Raw genomic sequence first — 20,028 nt, forward strand, 5'->3', positions numbered from 1 at the left:
TTCCAAAAACACGTTGCCCAAAATACACCTACGATTAATTCTAAAGCAAAAAATGCTCATATACACGTAGCTACTAAAATAAATAAAAAAAAAACACTAAACGAATCCAAAACTTAAATCAGGTATTCAAATTTTTTTCGTATTACGTACTTAGCAGTTAAGGAAGAAAGCGAAACGGCAAACTTAATGACTAAAATCATCCTGAGAATGATTTTCAAAGATAAGAAAGCGAAAATTGCAAACCCACATACATATTTAATAAGCAACTTTTTTATAACAAATCGATTGACGATGCTAAAACAAAACGGATTGAACTCTTATATCAAAATACAATTTTGAGTAAAAATTTTAATGACAAAGGCATAAGCAATTCTCGGCAAGTACAGAGAAATGATTTCATTACCTATAAATCTTGATCTTTAAAATTATGCATACATAAATATATTTTGTCGCGGTCATTTAGAAATTAAGTTTGTAACAAAACCCCCCAGAATTGTAACTAAATTTGAAAATATTTCTCATTTGGAAATTATAAACATAAACATACGCATACATACATACATACACGTACTAACATATGTAATAGTTATGGAGCAATTGAGTACAAAACGAGTACAAATTTAAATTTTAAGCCAGATCAGAGGACACAGACACACACACAGCTTAAGTTACAACATAGATCGATCAGACGAGAGTGCAGCATAAGAAATATTGATAGGCCAGCTACTGGTTTCGCATAGCAAATACTGCATATATTCATAGAGGATCAGGATCACGATCACGATCACGATCACGATCACGATCAGGATCAGGATCAAGAACAGGATCGAATGGAGGATTCATCGAAATAGCCAGCATACTAACCACTCTTATAAGCATAGTCGCATACATACATAGTTACTTAAACATAGACTAACCCCCCATATACTATATATCTAGGGCAAACGATTACCAAAATTACCAAAAATCCCTCCTTATTACCCACTTAATCTTCAAATATGATTTGCTTCGCGTTACTAAGGGGAGATCACTTTTGGCATATGCAAAATTTTCTCATACATTCTCACCCACTCAGCATACAGCGTACATACATATGTAGAGGCGTGCGGGTACTAGGTACACCCACCTTTAAGCAGCTATTTAAGTCATATGGCGATAAATCTAAAGAAAATCTACCAAAATCAAGCGACAAATTCAATAACGAGTTGCAGTTAAAAATTGTAATTGTCTAATAGTGAAAAGCGAGAAAATCGGAAACAAACGTAGTCCACGTAGTACTACTGCAGCGTGGACTGCCATTTTTCTATATACATGCATACACATACATATTTATATACCCAAATATATATATATATACATACATAGATGTGGACTTGGCGAGACAAGAGTAAGAGTATATTTTATACGATAAACAAATTTTATAACATATTTAATAATAAATTATACACTAATAATTGTGGACATTGTTGGCTTTTATATATTGTATCTGATGGGGTTCCAGTTCTGGTCGTTAACTACTTTTGGGTTCCATCCAGTTAAGCCTAAGAGTAGACTCTTCTATCTATCGGAGTGAGCTTGAGCCGAGAAATGTTTATAAGCTCAGCTTATAATAACGACTATTAACAAGCTAATATGTATTTTATTGAAAACTTGTTTGATGGCTTACGACTTTGATCTATAATTGCATTCGGATTCAGACTGGATACATATATGGACTAACGTTAGCTACATTATTATGACTCTGCTATTCAGCTTTTATAGCAGTACCTTTAATGAAATATGTTCTTTGAGACTTATATTTTAAAAGACCTTTTCTTTATCGTGTTAACCGATTTGTCTGACTTTTGGGCATTTTTGCAGCAAGAGTAAATATTCAGTTTTTATAGCAGTACCTTTAATGAAAAGTGTTCTTTGAGACTTATATTTTAAAAGACCTTTTATTTATTTTTTATTGACTTTTGTCAATTTTAGAGGCTAAAGTAAATATAGTTTTTTTTATAGACAAGAATAAAAATAGTTTCATTTTAAATAGTTTTAACTTTCGAAAACAAAAGCCAGTAAGTTTAAACGTAGTAGTCTGCTAGCACTTTTGCTATATTTATTTAATTTATGTGGTAGATGGCTTAACGCAGTAATGGGTGTTCAGCTCTTTAATTGTACAAATTTAGCATCTTTATTTGTCTCGTTAAATGGGTACATGTACACCCGGAACCTGGGTCAAGGCTATGTATATATTCCCGTCTCCATAGAGCCACATGCGACGCAAAAGACGTTCGGGTATTGTCAAAAAAGTGCCGAGAGACCATTAGAATAACAAAAGGAATCGCTAAGTACTCGGGGCATAATGAGACTTTTATGAAGCCACGTTAAAGCGAACTCCAAAATGGTGCGATATTATTTTAAATCGCATCTGTTGCGTGACTTTAAAATTGCGGTAGCTTTGTGTGCAAATACCACCATTCGAAATCACTTTTACAATTGTTTGCTGGTCGTAAAGTTAAGCAAAACCGAGCCAAAGTCCAGATCCATAAGCCGCTAATTTCAGCAACGAGAACGGGTAATTAAGGCAATAGAATTCAGATTGATGGGGCGCCAGATTATATCAATTTGCAAGTTTACCGGACTAGCGTAGCCCCCACGCGAAGTGTTCATTTGATTTGATCTCCAGCCTAAGACGTCTGACACTGAGGGCTTGTCCGGCTTTCATGGCCAGGGTTCGGTGCGATGCGATGCGGTGTAATGTGATGCTAAATAAAACTTAAGTAGAAATAAATATAGTTTTCAATAACCGGTTATTTATTTGCCTACAATTCACTTGTTGGTGTGTCCCCCAATAACAAATACGGCCAAAGCAAACAGTTTATTATTTACGGGACGAGACGATCTTTAGCCTAACTCGGTCTATTCATATTTGGGGAGGGCATCGCGCAACAGGTAGGCAGGCAATATTCTCTAAGTCAAACACTTAAACAGCCCTTTAAGTGAATATAAAATATAACTAAACACATTGTTTGATAAATAAATATTAAAAAATATTAAATTGTTTAATCGTGTGTTTTTTGGTTTCGTATATCGATTATTTTAATAACCTTTTTGGCTTGCTAATAAAAAAGTTTTAAAACACAAGAATATATTTCCATTTTTTTTTGGTTCTGTAGCTTTAACACTGTATAATATAAATAATGTTTTAAAACATAAATATGTTAATCGTGTGTTTTTGGTTTCGAAACTCGAATATTTTATAACCTTTTTGGCTTGCTAATAAAAAGTTTTAAAACACAAGAATATATTTCCTTTTTTTTTTTTTGGTTCTTTAGCTTAAACTCTGTATTACATAAATAATTTTTTAAAACATTAATATGTTAATTGTGACACATTATTTCCAAGCCAGATCAAATAATTTTGCTAAGCAACTATCAAAAATGTGGGCTTGATTTAAGCAAAGAAATCATTTTTTTTTGTAAGTCTAGTTTCTTAATTGGCAGTTGGTGGTTCCAGTTTGTGCCACTCTTTTGCAATGCGACAAGTAATTTTGAATGCAAGTTCGAGCTACAGAAGCTGGACTGTATTTCCACGCATTTTCATTAGCCAACCGGCCGGCGGCTGCCATCAATCACCATTATCTATGCCATTATCTGGGCACAGAATGTGTGACCCGACGAGATCAATGGAGAAGACCCCCAATCAAAAAATTTGAATCAAAATTCGAAATTCGAAAAGCAGTGTGTAAACAAAACCGAAAGAAAACTGAAACTGAAACTGAAGCTGAAACTGAGTTTGAGGCTGGAAAAGCGACGGAGTGGCGGGTGCGGCTAGCTTTGAGTTATAAGCCAGGTTTAGACGTGTTTCGTGCGCGGTGGCGTCAGGTGAATCCGAGAGTCCATTCGAAGCCGAGAGTCCAGTGCGTGTTCAATACGCTTTTCGAATTTTTTTTTTTGTTTTTAGCTCTGTTTTCGAGTTGCGGGCGACGCATACAAATTAGACCAGCGAAGAGTGTAATTAAAGCGGCCCGATTACATCGGTAAGCCGAACGCTGGTCGAGTGCATCGGTCCGGGTTTCAGCTACCTGATACCTCAGGTGGTCAGCGGCCAATTGGTCACCATTTCGCTGTGGTCGGCCGCTCAAATCAGTTGCCTTTCGGCCGCTATCGTGCGCAGATTTGTTTAGGTCCAAGCGGTTCAAACCCAACCCGAAGTACCGGTCAGCGGTTATTTAATCTAAGCGATTAGCCAACGCGCGTTGACAATTAGTCCCGAGCCAGATGCTGCCATGAAAGTGAAACTGGAGCCAAAACTGAAACCGAATCTGTAGCTGGAAATAAAACAAACATGCAATCAAAGCCGTTACATGTTAAATGCTGAATATGTTGTCATACATAAACGTGATCCACGAACCGTCCAAAATAAAACTCACTGTGCTAATCAATTCACATTGAATCATCGAGTGTTGGGCAACTGCCATATTTGCATGGCGCGCAGTGTGCGGCGGCTGTTGAACTTGAAACTGATTATGGAGTGCTAGTGCACTTGGATGCCAACTGGACTTGTGCACACACGATTAAAGCTAATCAGCTTTTTTAATATCTTCGAACATCTGAAATAGATTGTTTTTTTTTTAGTTTCTCCTAACAATTAAATTTAAACTTAGCATGTGCTAACAAAAATAATTCGGAATGGATTTCACGTGCAATAATAAACCCTGTTGCTAATACAACTAGTGCGATATATAAAGAATTCAATTAGAAACATTTGAATTAGGGCAGTTTAAATGTATTCAAAACTTGTTTAAACCAAAAATCGAAATTGCAAAGTGTACTACCTAATATGTTGTAAAGAGCATAACCCAAATTAAGCAAAAATACCCTAAAACCCATGATAAGCATATTCCAATTTAGGAGTGTATTCCGACACAACAACTTATTTTTAATTTTGTTGTCATAAAACAAATTGTTTTTTTTTTTTATTTACTTTTTGCAGACGCAAATATTTATAACGACTGTTTAGTCATAACACATATTATTCTAACAAATTGCATTCTCCAAGAATTTTGATTCTGTGAAAAACCAAAGCATTTAACTCACAAGGCAAAAATAATACTTAATTTATAGGGCAATTAGGATTATTTGGTGCACCTGTTGACTTAATTGAATTTCCCACAAGGAAAACATGACAGCTTGACATATGACATTGACAAATTAATTGTATAAAAGTCTTTTGCTGATTTGGCTTACCTATTTCAGTTTGCATAGCTAATAACCTAACTGCAATATTTATATGCAATTACAGTTGACACTTTGCACTGTATTTGCATGGGAACTATACCAGATTTAAGGCTATTAAAGTATCCTTCAAAAACTATTTATTGCACAGAAACCATATTATTCCCAGAATACAATCATGTTTGACAACTCGATAAAACCACATCCGGAGGCCAATGGAGTTTCACATAATGGTAAGCCAACAAAAGTGTTATTTTTAAACATTAGCACCGAATTTATTGATTTCCCATTAAAGCTGCAGGAGATCGAGCGATTAGTACTGTCATTAATATGGGTAAGTCTAAAGGGTTAAATTCCAGTTGGTGCTGTGTAGCCAACAAAATATGAATAAAATTGTACGTCATCAGTGATGTCCGGAACATTTAAGCAATAGAGTCTATATGGGGGGCGACCGAAAAGTTTTCTGTTTGTAACTGCTTCAGAGCTTAAATGAAAAGATCAACATTTTTTTTTAAACTTATTTGAGTTTAAAACAAAAGAAGGAACAAGAAGGATCGCTTTAGTCAAGTGCCCCGACAAGTAACAAACCTTTACTCAGCTAACCAAAAAATAAATAAGTATGACCCCAGTGAACAATCAAGTTAAAATAACAATTCGACTTTTGGAAGATAGCTAGTCATTGAAGCAATAAACAAAATGCTTACTTACTGACCTTCTACCATGTCTCATCTAACAGACTTTCGCGATTTGTGGGCGTGGCCACATTTTGAAACCAACTTGCGCTGCGTAGGAATAACTAGAAACTGAATGTTAAGTCCCAAATCTCTAGCTTTCATAGTTTCCGCGATCTCGACGTTCATACGGACAAGCAGTCAGACAGATGGAATTGGCTAGATCGACTTGGCTTTTGGTCCTGATCCAGAATATATATATACTTTATAGAGTCGCAAAAAGCTTCCATCTACCTGTTATATACTTTAATTTCGTTATACTTTTCAACGAAAACAATATGCTACGGACCGCAATTATTATAAGTGATGTAATAAAAATCACAAATTAGTTACTAAAAAATATTAATTCATTTCTGATTTTTAAAAGAATTATAACACAAAAAGTAATAATTATTTAAAGTTTAAAGTTTTTACTAGGAATCAAAACAAACCAAAAAACCCAAACTATTAAAACAAAAAGCAAAAACTGAATTTGGAATTGAATTTGTGAGCTATGTAATATTATAATACTCAACAAATAATCATTTGTTGTGATTATATATTTAAAAAAAAATATATATTATTTAAGGTCCCTGCAATATACCCTTTCACACTATGAGTAACGGTTACAAATTTCGAAGATCTACAATACTTACCTTAGGGGCTGTTCTATGGAGAGGAAGGGGTCTCGGAATACAATTACGTTATGATTTTACATAATGCATTTTTGAATTATTACAAATCGAACACAATTTCGAATTGTCGTTATCGATCAAAACCCCGTGACTGCTCAATATATTCTACCTTCCGAGGACAATGAACCCTTGATGGGTGTACAAAATCGGGAAAATCGTGATGACCTAATATATAGACACCCTTTTAGTTGCCGTTAAAAAGACTTTTTGTTACAGTCGTTGTTTGTATTCAACTCCCAAAAAGCTAAAAAATTTGAAAAACAATTTTAAGACCTTCAAAAATAATGTTACCACATTGATATATTTGGGCTTTCTATTAAACCTAATTTATTATAAAATCATTTAAAATATCTCTACCATTTTTTCCCATCATGATGACTACTAACTTTTCAACTCCCAAAAGCTAAAAAATTTGAAAAAAAAAAATGTTAAGACCTTCAAAAATAAAGTTATTCCATCGATAAATTTTGGCTTTCTATTAAACTTAAATTAATATAAAATCCTTTAAAACATCTCTACCATTTTTTCCCATCATGATGACTTCTAACTTTTGTTTAATCGCAATCATTGTAATAAGCTAATGGTTTTGTTGGAGTCATCGTTACTAAGCACTATTATCGGGAAAAAATTTGTGCAATAAACAAACATAAAATGTATTTCGTTTAAAGTCGGCGTTCTGTTCCAATACCGTTGTAGATAATGGTAGATTAGCGCTTTAAATGTTCTAAACTTGTATTATCCGAGTCCAAAACACACTGATTCGTTATCGGACCGACACGCTTGACTTTCCCCCAACCGAAATCCGGCGTCCATATCAGTTTGTACATAGCCTAGGTATATATGTATGTATGCATTATATATTCTGAGTAAAATATACATGCACTTAAAGCTGATAATGAATGTCAGCGCCCCTAGTCGAGTATATTTTCGGCTTGTGAAGTAATAATCCATTCAGTGTCGTCCGGCATTTGCGTTTGAAAGGTGCGTTGTGTTCTCAGAGTGATACAAAAAACATAAAAACAAGTGTTATTTTAGTAAACCAGCTGTTTTCTGGTGAAAGACTGGATATGCTAATTTGTTAGAATAATTTAAAACCGCCAATTAATTTTCAACCAGTTGCATTCGTTGCTTGAATAAATGTTAACTGTAGAACGGATTAAATCAGCTGTCGGTTAAAACTGGTTTGGGTTTTTAGTAGTTTAAATTTACCTCCAAAGCCTTCATAACAATCTGATCTAACATAAACCAACACTGGCTGGGTGCAGCTGCGACCCAAACCATGCCTAAATACCATTGTTCTAATAGTTATAATTAAAAACTAAAGTTAAATAATAAAGCATTTAAGTGGATACTCATTTTAGTTTTCATTTCATTGTTTTTTTTTTAACATAACTACGCCTACCCGTTCAAGCTCTTGTAAAGTTGAAAGTTTGGTTTTCCATCGAAATCTCTAAATTAATAAACAAGAACTTATTTGCTACTCACTCCCAAATAGAGATGTTTTTAAATAATCTTACAAGATTCTGATTGGTATATTTTTGAGCGCCCTCTGGCGTTTTTTAGAGCAACATGCCAACGGTAGTGCGGTCACACTGGCAGTTAGTTTCGCATCCAGATCCGATCCAAAATCTTGAAATATAATATACAAGTTTTTGTTGTCGCGGTGAACGGTTGGCGAAGCGCGTGAACTGCATGCGCCTTACTTTTGCCTGTTGATAGTACAAAAAAGTACATATAATTTTAACAACAAACAGAAGACGAACGAAAAGAAAAAAAAGTAGATGCGAACGAAAGTGAAAGAGTGTCAGTGTTGTTTACGTTTGCCAGTGCCTCCCTCTTACGCCCCCTCTCTCCATCTATCTCTCGCCCTCTCCCGGTTTCTCCTACATCGCAGAACCAGAAACTGAAAGTCCAGTTGGGATCTTCACCTTACAACCAGAAAAGCAAAGACAGCAAGCAGAGCAGCTCCAATCCGAATCCGACAGAATGGCCAATTTCGACGATGTGAGTGTCCAATTAGGCAATTTATTGCAAGCGAGAGAAAAAGATGTGTAACGATTATTAACACACACACACACACAAGAGAGCACACAGACATACGCCGTGCACGTAACGAACATTAAGCGCCTTATTTTAGTTTGATTTGATTTTTATTTGAATTTTTTGTTTTCGCCGTTTCGTCGTTATCCTCTCGTATGTATGCATGTCGCTACTGCGTTTGTGAAAAACCAACTGCCTCCTACGAAAAAAAACAACTGCCGCACTGGAAACACCAATTGCTATGGCCAAAAACAACAATAACTACGACCAGACGTTGCAACGCGCCCGCCTCGCCTTTTCCAGTGGAAAGACCAGGAACGTCAGCTTTCGGTGAGTATTTTTGGTTACTTTTTGTTAGTTTTTGCAGGGGCTCCTAAGTTTTGGGCTTTTGCTTAAGTTGGAAGTGCCGCTTGAGTGGAGATTGTGTCATGTATTTTAATAGTTACAGTAGCTACTGGTATGAGAGGACCTAGAAACGGTGAATCATCTTAGTGGAGAGATTAACCTAAGGAAAATGGTTTGGTTTTTATTTATTTTTTATTGGTCTAAAATTGGTTTGACTATTAAGTTATTCAAATATTTATAATTCGTTTTTTTTGTTTTTAGTAGTTCGAATATTTTAATTCATTGGATTTATATTAATTAATTAATTTCTATATTCATTTTACTTGAATCTACTTACAATTAATTAACGAACAAATTTTAAAATTACAAGCTTTAAATAACGAACTGTTGGTTTTAGTTATTGATTCCGAACAATTAGGAACCTTTTTTTATGATCTACAAAATCTGTCCAATTCAGATAATGTAATTTGTACAAAAAGTTAGAGATAATATAATATTTCAATATTTTCCTTTTATGTGACTATATTTTTGACTGCTTAAAACTTAATATCTGTGGAGTAATTCCTCTTCTTACAACAATTAATTTAATGAGGTTAATAGTGTTTATCACAGTTTTTTGATACCATTTTTTTATGCCTTGTATACAAAATTTGTAATGTTAGTCATGAGTTTAAACTACAGGTGTGTTTGTGTAAAAAAAAAACATTTTTAAAATTAAATAACAGTAATATGTAGTTAGGGTTTTCTTAATCCGCTTGCCATTGTACCAGCGACTACTATAATTACAAGTTTTATTGCTGCTGGGCAGCCACCGAAATCCAATCTTGGCCCGAAGGCATAACAACTTTTTCATGTGTTAGTGTTCCATTTCGGGAAACGCAATCCAGAGGTCTCAATCCCACCGACTTTCACAAAAGCAACGACCAGCTTTGACCTTTGAACCTCACGCCCTCCGAGCTTTCCACTCTGCGTTGATAAGAACTACAGATATGGAGTGCTCCGGAGTGGGTAGATGCTAAAGTCTAGTTATATGGTTATATGGACTAAGTATATACCGCTCCGGCATGCATTAATGGGCTCGCGGCGGGAACTTTGACTCCGCCAAGTGGTTGTACTTTGAATGCAATTAGACAGCGGCGGACTGAATTCGAGACATGTAACCGGAATAATTGGCATTTCCACGGTCCGACCAAACAGCAGTCATCAGACAATAGACAATAGGCACGAACTCAAACATACACACTCATACTTGTTTTTGGATACGTTAATAAACAAAGCGATAAAGAGAAATAGAGATAGAAATAGAGATAGAGATAGAAATAGAGATAGAAATAGACAAAAAACAGGCGATTCTATAACCGCCGATAGTTTTGAGTGCGAAGTGTGAAACGGAAGTGCGGAAGAATCTCAGCCCAAGGCTGCTGGCCGTTTAATTCCATGATCTTTCAAATAGATCCGGACAAATGAACACGTTCTATGACTTTTTTTGTTCGCCTCTAGCAACTTCTACTCTTTGATTATATTTAAATACATTTGTAGATACAGTTGAACTTCCAAAGCCTAAGCCACCGAAAGCATTTGACATTTAGAAAAGTAGTTTTACTATTTTAAGGCTGATTCTAGATACTAGTACTTTTAAACTATATGTATTTTGCAAAATTTTTATTGTGTCATGATTAAAACTAATAACTTTTTCTTAATTGAAGAAAATGTCATTGAGCTGAATGACTCTAAATACTTAACACAACAATTCACGAAAAGGTTTCAACCCAATGATTAACAAACGTAATATAATTTAATCATAAAAAAAACATTGAGATTAGTAGTGCATACTATTAGTTTTTTGTTTCAAATTGCAAGACTACTCATTTTTTTAAATTATTACAAACAGTTCAATAAGTATACAATTTTTAATGAGTTAAAAGTGTTCAAACCTAAAGTTATTCAATGAACAAAACTATACACCTCACAACATTTTGTTTAAAAATCTAAAATTATCTTGCCACTGCTTAAGTCAGGGCACTGTTAGGCAAGTTCTACTGTAATTCCAATACGAGACACTATATTGGACACCGCGCGGCTAATTGCTATATTTATATTCACAGCGATCGACAATCGGCAATCGGCTGTCCGCTTATGGTTTACGTTTGTCATGAGCAAATAATTCAATTGAATTGCAAGTGCACCTCCGGGGGGCTGTTCACCTGCTGCTGTCGATCACCTTGGCTCCCTGCTCCGGCGGCGTTATCGCAACCTACGGCCGTGAGCCAGGTCAAACTAGAGCACAGCATCGGGTTGTCGTCGAGTACTGGGTGTGGTTGAGTCACCAGAGGCAGAGTCAGAGTTAGAATCAGAATCAGAATCAGAATCAGAATCAGAATCGAAATCGAAACCGTAGAACCTCTCACAACCGGCCTTATAGCTAGTATTGACCTTCCCCAAGCGCCTCTCGTGCATTGTGATTAGTATTGATTTTGTTTTGGTCTTTGTTTCGCGCTCCTACCGCGGAACTTGTCCCATCATCAGCATCATCAGCATCATCATCATTTGTCCATTAATTATTTCGATCTTTTGGATTCCGCTTTGGCCGCTTTTTTCAGACGCAAGCAGCTGGAGAATCTGCTGCGTTGCTATGAGGAGCACGAGCAGGAGATCATCAGCGCCTTGGAGGCGGATCTGCGGCGGCCCAAGCAGGAGAGCCTCATCGTGGAGACCGAGTTCATGAAGAACGACATCAGGCACATTCTGTTCCACCTCGACGAGTGGGTGCAGTCGGAAAAGGTGCGCTACGTCTGTATAGTGCCTGCGATTCCCCTCTAACTAACTAACTTTTGCATTTTCATTGGCAGCCCTCCAAGCCTTTTGTGAACCTGATGGACGATGTCCAGATCCACAACGATCCGTTCGGCGTGGTCCTGGTGATCGGCGCCTGGAACTATCCGCTGCAGCTGCTGCTCGTGCCCGTGGCTTCCGCCATCGCCGCCGGAAACTGTGTGGTGATCAAGCCCAGCGAGATCGCCGCCAACTGCGCCAAGTTCATTGCCGATGTCATTCCAAAATATTTGGATAATGTGAGTCTTGCTGCTGAATCACCTAATGAGACCAGCGATACGCGAAGCACCCAAAAATGTCGACTTAATTTTGGGTGTCGCACTAACCTGTTTGTACAGAATTCCGAAAAAATCTGTATTTAGTTGAGAGTTTTGAAAATAGTTTTCATCAAATTGACTGAGAAGCAGTAAAAGACTTTAAAAAAAAATACTCTTTTAACCTTTACCACAACATTATTTTTTTTTTAATTTGTTAAAAGTGTAGCTCAAATGATGAGTAAACTTAACGTTAATGGATTTTTAAAAAGACTTTAAAAAATTACTTTTTTAACCTTTACCACAAATATTTGTTTTTTTTATAAATTTGTAGCTCAAATAATGAGTAAACTTAATGGCAATGGATTTTTAAAAATAAGTTAAAAAAATTACCTTTTTAACCTTTACCACACATTTTTGTTTTTATTAAATTTGTTCAATTTGTAGCTCAAATCATGAGTAAAGTAAACAGCAATGGATTTTTAAAAAGACTTTACTAAAAATTATGTTTTTAACCTTTACCACACATTTTTGTTCTTTATAAATTTGTTAATTTTGATTGTAAATGAAAGGGATTTTAAAATATTTCTAAATGTGTGCAATGTTTGACTACCAAATCTAATGTTTTAATACTTATACTATTTGCCAATAATTGTTCTTATTTTAAGACACGTATTCTTAAATAAATTTAAGTTAAATTTCTCAAATACTTACAATTATTTCCGCCATAGGATTGCTACCCAGTTGTCTGCGGTGGACCAGGCGAAACCGCTGAGCTGCTCAACCAGCGATTCGACTACATCTTCTACACGGGCTCGACGCGCGTGGGGAAGATCATCCACGCTGCGGCCAACAAGCACTTGACCCCCATCACCTTGGAGCTGGGTGGCAAGAGGTGAGTCCGCCTTGACCGCCCTCAATGCAGGCCATCTCTACTAACTGGGCGGTCATGTTCTTCTACTTTCAGTCCCTGCTACATTGACAAGTCGGTGGAGCTGCGCACAGCGGTGAAGCGCATCCTGTGGGGCAAGCTGATCAACTGCGGACAGACCTGCATCGCCCCGGACTACATACTCTGCTCCAAGGAGATGCAGGAGAAGTTCATCGCGGAGGCCAAGGACGTGCTGAAGGAGTGGTACGGCGAGAACATTCAAGGCAGCCCGGATCTGAGTCGCGTCATCAATGCCAACAACTTTCAGTGAGCTCATTTCTCTCAATAGCAATAGGAAGATGGTATGGTATCCAATGGTGTGCATTTTTTTTAATTTTCAGACGCCTTCTGGGTCTGATGAAGTCCGGTCGCGTGGCTCTGGGTGGCAACTACGATGCCGGCGAGCGATACATTGAGCCCACCATCCTGGTGGACGTTAAGGAAACGGACCCCGTCATGGAGGAGGAGATCTTCGGCCCCATCTTGCCCATTTTCAACGTGGAGAGTGCCTACGATGCCATCAAGTTCATCAATTCCAGGTATGCCAGTCCATGGGCCAACCATCGCCAATCACCGCTGTCCCTTGTCGTTGCCCGTTTAACATTCGATCACCTCACGATAACAAACTACAACATCCCGTGTCCGATTTGCCATGTTTTTCTCATAGAGAGAGTCCCCTTGTCCTGTACATTTTCACATCGGAAGCAGAGGTTCAGAATCTGTTCATAAACGGCACCCAGTCGGGCGGACTGTGCGTGAACGACACGATAATGCACTATGCCGGTAAGAGAGTCCCCCAGTCAACCCTTAAATCAGCCCAATCGAGATGCTAATGGATGTGGATAATGATAATGAATGCGGCTAGCTCGTTGCTTGCTTCTCCTCCTCTTCGGTTTTGGTTTCTCCCGATCTGCAGTGCCCTAACTGAACCTGTTTTTGATAGCCGCTAAGTGCTATGCCTACCTGTAAATTATATAGCCTTGTCTGGTGATGGTGATTCTAATTACTCCTGTACAGCCCCCTTGAAGTAGATGATCTAAGTGTTCCCGTTCGAGTAGCTACACCTCCAACACTACCCATTGCCCATGCATATATGTGTGTCATTAACATTTGCAGATCTGTCTAAGTACATATGTTGGTAGTGCGGAGATTTCTCTTTCGAAAGTTCAAAATTATATCTCACAGATCTGCAAATGCCTGTCTGTTTGTCTCTTGCGTGTAACTCTCGTTCTTTCCAAGCCCTTAACGATGCTCAAGGAAAATCAACTGCATCGTACTTAATCTGCTTATTCCGTTCTCCCCATCCCCGTAATTAGAGAAAAGCCACTTGTAATTTACGTGTTCTCCAACTCGAATAAGCTAGTCAAAGAGTTCAGGACCAACACCACCAGCGGCGGATTCTGCAGCAACGAAACTATAATGCACGTTGGAGGTATTTGGCTCGATAATGTATATAGTTAAGCTATCTCTGTAGTTTTAGTCAGACACCTCAATGCACCGAACCCTAATGCGGTTGAACCTTATTTTACACGAATTTTAAATTGCCCGCTTAGTGCACCTTAGCAATCAGTATTTGTATTGCAAATTCTCGGAAATTCCGGACACTTTCTCACCACGAAAATCCGGACCAAGACAGCTCAAAACGTAAAACAAAAACTCAGAATTATTCAAATTTAATGCACATTATTTAGAATTTTAATTAAAGCTCTGTGTTCCTTGGTTTCGGACTTGTCTTTTTTGCTTGGCAACATTTTGTTTAACACTTAAACGCTTGGCTAAGAATTGCAAATAGTAAATTAGTATTAAGAGTGCTAAAATCTTTTTGGTGATAGCTTAAATAAACAGACTTTAATTTAAATGTAACTATTGTACAATATTTTGTTATTTGCAGAAATGAAATATACTAAACTTGTTTTTTCTTTGTATTTCTACTAACCACTAGTATCTTAGTTTTAGTTCAAAACTTTAATTAGTTTTTGCAAATAACAAAACAACTTTGGTGGTAGGCAAGTTCTTGAAATAATCATTTCTTGTTTCACAGTTGATGTGCTGCCTTTTGGAGGCGTTGGCATGAGCGGAATGGGCCAGTATCATGGAAAGTATGGCTTCGAGACCTTCACACACAAAAAGTCCTGCCTGGGCAAGAATTTGGCGGCCCTTGGCGAGAAGTTGGCATCGTAAGTTCATGCGCTTTCCCATTGATTGGGGTATCTTATTGATGAGTTAATGACTGCCTTGCAGAGCACGTTATCCGCCGTACTCGGATAGGAAGGGATCGATTCTGTCCTTCCTGCTGCGCAAGCGTCGTCCGCTGCCCAACCTGCACCTCAGCCATGTGGTGGCCGTTGGTCTGGGCGTGGGATTGACGGTGCTGGCCAACTTCTATCTACAGGTAAGAAAGGTATAGCAACCTGCCACCAGTCGCTCGATTGCGCCCATTAAAATGTTCGATTATCTTCATGGCTTGCACGACACTGGGAAACACACTTCCATATTCGATATACGACACCATTACACTCCTCGCCCCACTCCTAATACATATTCCACGCCGTTTGTCCACATTTACAGGGCAAGTTGCTGTCGCGTTAGACACGATGATGGAGCCCGGAGTTAAGTGCAGCCTGCGCCAGTGGGCCTTACCATTTACTTTTGGAATTGTTTGCAATAAATGTATAAGCGTAGCACACGTTTGTTTATTTTGGATGCACTTTACTAAATTCATTGCATACTCACACTCCCTCACATAACTAAAACTGGGTCATGAGATGTTTTTATTGGGTAATTTCACCTATACTTGAACGGTTACAACTTATTTTCTATCAAGTTATGAATTCGTTTCACAACCTTTCCCAATTTTATATTTTCAGAAAAGCTCAACTGACTAGAAACCGAAAACCTTTTTTTAATTTTTTATACGCATATCGCTGGGTGATGTAAAGCTTTGGATACTTTGTTTTAATAATATAGTTATTGTTATTTAGTTGCTATTTAATGAATTGTGAATGCTATAATGTAGTGTACGAAAAATAAACAATATAAAAATACCATTTGCCCTTTTTTAAATTTGAATTCCGGGATTAGTGTGGCCAGCCCAGTTCGAAATCAAGTGTTTACCAACACTTCCTGCCATTTTTAGGCATTTGTCATATGAACCAGCGAGTACACACTGGCTAGACGTTGTGGGCCTTTTTTGCGAGGTCACACTGGCGTGTACAATTTTTTGTCAATCATTTGCTTGAAAAAATATATTAAAAAAACACGGATAAAATGGCCGCGCGCGGCGATTTGATTGCACAATTCATAGAGATCACCGGAACGGACGAGAATGTGGCCAGGTTCTACCTGTCCAGCTGCGACTGGGACATAGAGGTGAGCTTTCGCGAAACCGGCGACAACAATGATGCAGCGCAATGCACCCGGTACTAATGCACCCGAGTCTGATTTTAGCACGCTCTGGGCAACTACTGGAGCACCCAGGCCGTATTGCCCGCGCCGGTGCAGTCGGTGGGCCACGCGGACAATCCAAAACCAAAGCCAACTTCGAGTAGTGGAGCAAGTGCAGCAGCTCCCGCCGCCGGAGCCACCAAGTCTGCGGACGCTGCCGCCGCTTCCTCGTCCGCCTCGGTGGACATCGCACCGGCTGCGTCCAAGGCCAAGCCAAAGTGAGTAATTCGAATAGGTAGAGCCGCCTTGGTAAACCCCATTTTCCCTTCCCCAGATTCGCCACCCTCAGCGACATGTCCAAGGAACCCTCCAGTGACGATGACCAGCAGGCCTTCTACGCCGGCGGCTCTGATCGCTCCGGTCAACAGGTCCTGGGCCCGCCGAAGCGCAAGAACTTCCGCGAACAGCTCACTGACATGATGCGTTCTGCGCAGGAGCAGAACATCGCGGAGGTGGGCCCCTCCACCAGCAGCGGAAGTGGCAGTGGAGGAGCCAGCGGCGCCGTCTGGGGCCAAGGCATGAGGCTGGGCATGACCGACAATGATCACACGGCTGTGGGCACCAACAAACCGCCATCGAGCAGTGAGAACAAGCCGGTGGTGGTGCTGAAGCTCTGGAGTCAGGGTTTCTCCATTGATGGCGGCGAGCTGCGTCACTATGACGATCCGCAGAACAAGGAATTCCTAGAGACTGTCATGCGCGGGTAAGTGGCATTCATCCCCGACTGCAGCCATGAGTAGCATATTAGCAACGAATGCATGGGCATTCCCTAAAATGAGTAAATTGTGTTAGTTTACCCGACCTGTCCTCCATTACAATTTAAACGTATCTTTATGAAAAAGTAACAGTAACTTCCTTTATTATTGCTACCCTTTTGTAGCTATTATTTTAAATGCCGCTTTTTGTAACGAAAAATTAACCTTTCCAGAGAAATTCCGCAAGAGCTGCTGGAAATGGGCCGTATGGTGAATGTGGATGTAGAGGACCACCGACACGAGGACTTTAAACGCCAGGCAGCTCCGCAGACATTCAAGGGTTCCGGCCAGAAGCTAGGCAGTCCAGTGGCGAATGTGGTCACCGAAGCACCAACTGTTTCAGTGGCCCTGTCCCCCGGCGAGGCGGCCAACCAGGAGGCCAGTGCCCGTGATGCCATCAACTTGAATTCCGAAGCACCGTCTACCACGCTGCAGATTCGGCTGGCGGATGGCTCGCGTTTAGCTGCGCAGTTTAATCTGACACACACCGTCTCCGACATACGTCGATTCATACAAACGTAAGTCCCTAATCATGGAGATCTCGAGCTGATCAATTCAAATGTAATTCGATTTGCAGGGCACGCCCTCAGTACTCAGCCAGTAACTTATCCTGGTTTCCTCGTTTCCCACTCGCGAGTTGAGCGACGACAATTCCACCATAGAGAAGGCTGGCCTCAAGAATGCGGCTCTCATGCAGCGCCTCAAGTAACTATAAGTTAAATAAGCGTTAAGGCTCCCAACAAGGGGAGCAACAACAACCTATGAAATAAAACTGGATTTGGTGAAGTCGGGGAACCTATATGGCCGAATCCGATGTCTATAACTGTCTACTATATATACAATACACCAACATTGTGTGCTTACTTGTATTCACTTTATGGCAGTCAAGTAATCTCTCAAAACTACATGTTAATCTCAAACTAAAGGCTATAACAACTAAAGTGCTTAGATGAGAAGGTCCACCTCGTTGCGCAGTGCGTTGATGTGCTCCATGAAGTCCTCGCGCACCGCGTTGCGCCAGTCGTGCAAGCCATCGCTGCCCACGTGGTCGCAGTCCACGTAGCGGTGCACGAACCCGGTGGACAATGATAGTTCCACCTCGGTCGTACTGGCTAAAAGCTGCGCAGGCGGGAGTTCTAGGCGGTCCAGTATAGTTTTGTACGGAGATCTTCGCTCCGGATCATACTGAACATTGTCGGGTAAAAGCTTCTTACGCTCGTCGAAGCACACGGACATAGTGGCCAGTTCAAAGCGAGTGGTTTCAGAGGAGAAGTGTCGTAGCTGCTGCTGCACCGAGCCCTTCGCCTGATCCACAGAGAATCGGGAGTTGGGAAAGAAGAGCTCGTTGGGACGGAGTAGAAGGGTGAAGCTGGCGTGGTTCACATTTCGCAGCAGACAGTCCGTGTGGATCAACTGACGAATTCGTGAAAGAGTGCCATTTGTTTGCCGGAAAGGAAAGTTGAAGGGCAAGCCGTTAAGATTAATGTTAGTCCGGTCCAACAGGTGAATCACATCTTCGGGAAGCTCATCGTAATTGTAGACCAGAAAATGCTCGATTCCTATGGCCTGGTGGAAAAGGAAGAACTGCAGCAGGGCGTTCTCAGTTCGCGCGAACTTGGACGTCATATTAAAGCCCACTAGATCCACACAGATGGTGGCCGGCAGTCGAGAGGGAACTGCTGCCACTTTGGAACCGCTTTTCTTGTCTGTTGGTTTCAGGTTTCGCAATCGCACCTTGACCGGACTCTTGGTGGTTGTGATGTCCGTGAGAGAGACACTACCAGGCTGACCGAAATCTCGGCTCACCTGGCAGAAGAAGTGATAGCTGGTGAAGTTGGAGGACTTGTCGTCCACCAGGCTCTCAATAGAGTCCCGCTGGAAGCGAAACTTTCCCTGCACACTGCGCCCGCCCAAAAGCTCGAGGCTGCATCGGAAATCCACCACGGCTCCTTTTTTGCCGACGACCAGGACGTGGGCCTCTCCGCCGGCCACCAGTTCGTTGCGCATCCAGTAGGCGGAGTAGGCGTGGAAGGAGTCGCCGATCATCTGCCAGACGGGAAGCGGGCGCCACAGAACCGCCTGCGGTCCCTCCTCCTTGGTTCCATTCTCCAGACGCCGGAGAACGGCGGCATCGTTGCGTCCGAAGAAGTTCACGTACTTGAGCACGTATTTCAGGCGATTGTTCTCGGTCTTGTACATCAGGAGGATGCCCACGCTGAGGCAGGATATGAGCAGCAGCACTAGCTGCTGGTACTTCCGCATTTCTGTTTATCCTATTCCGTTTGCAAGCGAATAACAATTAAACAATACACTCCCTAGTTGGATCCCGCCAGCAACAGCTGATTTTTAGGGTTGCCAAATACTTCAAACATATTAAGCATGTTTGGCAACTATCGCATCTTTCTAATTAAAATATAAACGAAAAAAAACTATTATTTTATGTATTTCTTGCTAGCTTTATACTTTACCCATCCCCGGGAGCGTTGACACTACGCCTCGTTCCATTAGCAAGCCATATAAATAGGGTAATAGCCTATTTCCACAGAGATCCATCCACCATCCGGTGAACTTGGAAAGAGGGTTGCACCGTAGAAACATCGACTAGATATCGCATAGATTAGTCCGTCAAAGTCCATCAAATTTTAACGGCGGACTAATTGGGAAATTTTTGAAAACCTTATGGATTATTCTTTCAACGGATGGTGGAAGGTGGATGGATTTCTGTGGGAATTTTTTTTTTTTTTAATATTTAACGGTACAAGAACACATAATATATGTAAAAACTGCAGTGGTCCCGCTTAAG

At 40.0% G+C, this 20,028-nt stretch overlaps 3 protein-coding genes across 10 annotated transcripts; 2 read left to right on the plus strand and 1 right to left on the minus strand.

The window, feature by feature from the left end:
- The first annotated feature begins 4,117 nt into the window (after positions 1 to 4,117).
- LOC128255744 (aldehyde dehydrogenase, dimeric NADP-preferring) lies at positions 4,118 to 16,073 on the plus strand. Of its 8 annotated transcripts, XM_052985468.1 has the most exons (15): positions 4,118 to 4,168; positions 5,287 to 5,452; positions 5,515 to 5,553; positions 8,519 to 8,628; positions 8,936 to 8,994; positions 11,610 to 11,790; positions 11,859 to 12,080; positions 12,827 to 12,990; positions 13,063 to 13,293; positions 13,368 to 13,565; positions 14,343 to 14,458; positions 15,068 to 15,203; positions 15,268 to 15,427; positions 15,595 to 15,696; positions 15,894 to 16,073. In XM_052985468.1, exons 2-14 carry the CDS (start codon positions 5,398 to 5,400, stop codon positions 15,613 to 15,615), a joined length of 1,692 nt encoding a protein of 563 aa, XP_052841428.1. In that variant the 5' UTR covers positions 4,118 to 4,168; positions 5,287 to 5,397; the 3' UTR covers positions 15,616 to 15,696; positions 15,894 to 16,073. The 8 variants fall into 8 exon arrangements, with proteins under 8 accessions (XP_052841428.1, XP_052841427.1, XP_052841431.1 ...); XM_052985467.1 differs by lacking the exons at positions 4,118 to 4,168; positions 14,343 to 14,458 and adding an exon at positions 13,694 to 13,809 and having other exon boundaries at positions 5,275 to 5,452; XM_052985471.1 differs by lacking the exons at positions 4,118 to 4,168; positions 14,343 to 14,458 and adding an exon at positions 13,694 to 13,809 and having other exon boundaries at positions 5,276 to 5,452; positions 15,268 to 15,418.
- A 124-nt stretch (positions 16,074 to 16,197) lies between these two features.
- Positions 16,198 to 18,088, plus strand: LOC128255749 (NSFL1 cofactor p47). Its single transcript, XM_052985486.1, has 5 exons — positions 16,198 to 16,395; positions 16,474 to 16,688; positions 16,745 to 17,173; positions 17,399 to 17,743; positions 17,803 to 18,088. Exons 1-5 carry the CDS (start codon positions 16,294 to 16,296, stop codon positions 17,864 to 17,866), a joined length of 1,155 nt encoding a protein of 384 aa, XP_052841446.1. The 5' UTR covers positions 16,198 to 16,293; the 3' UTR covers positions 17,867 to 18,088.
- Positions 18,089 to 18,170: 82 nt separating this feature from the next.
- Positions 18,171 to 19,556, minus strand: LOC128255746 (uncharacterized). The gene has a single exon (XM_052985481.1). It carries the CDS (start codon positions 19,485 to 19,487, stop codon positions 18,171 to 18,173), a length of 1,317 nt encoding a protein of 438 aa, XP_052841441.1. The 5' UTR covers positions 19,488 to 19,556.
- Positions 19,557 to 20,028: the final 472 nt, after the last annotated feature.

Source organism: Drosophila gunungcola (genome assembly GCF_025200985.1).
Source record: "Drosophila gunungcola strain Sukarami chromosome 2R unlocalized genomic scaffold, Dgunungcola_SK_2 000012F, whole genome shotgun sequence".
NCBI lineage: Eukaryota > Metazoa > Arthropoda > Insecta > Diptera > Drosophilidae > Drosophila > Drosophila gunungcola.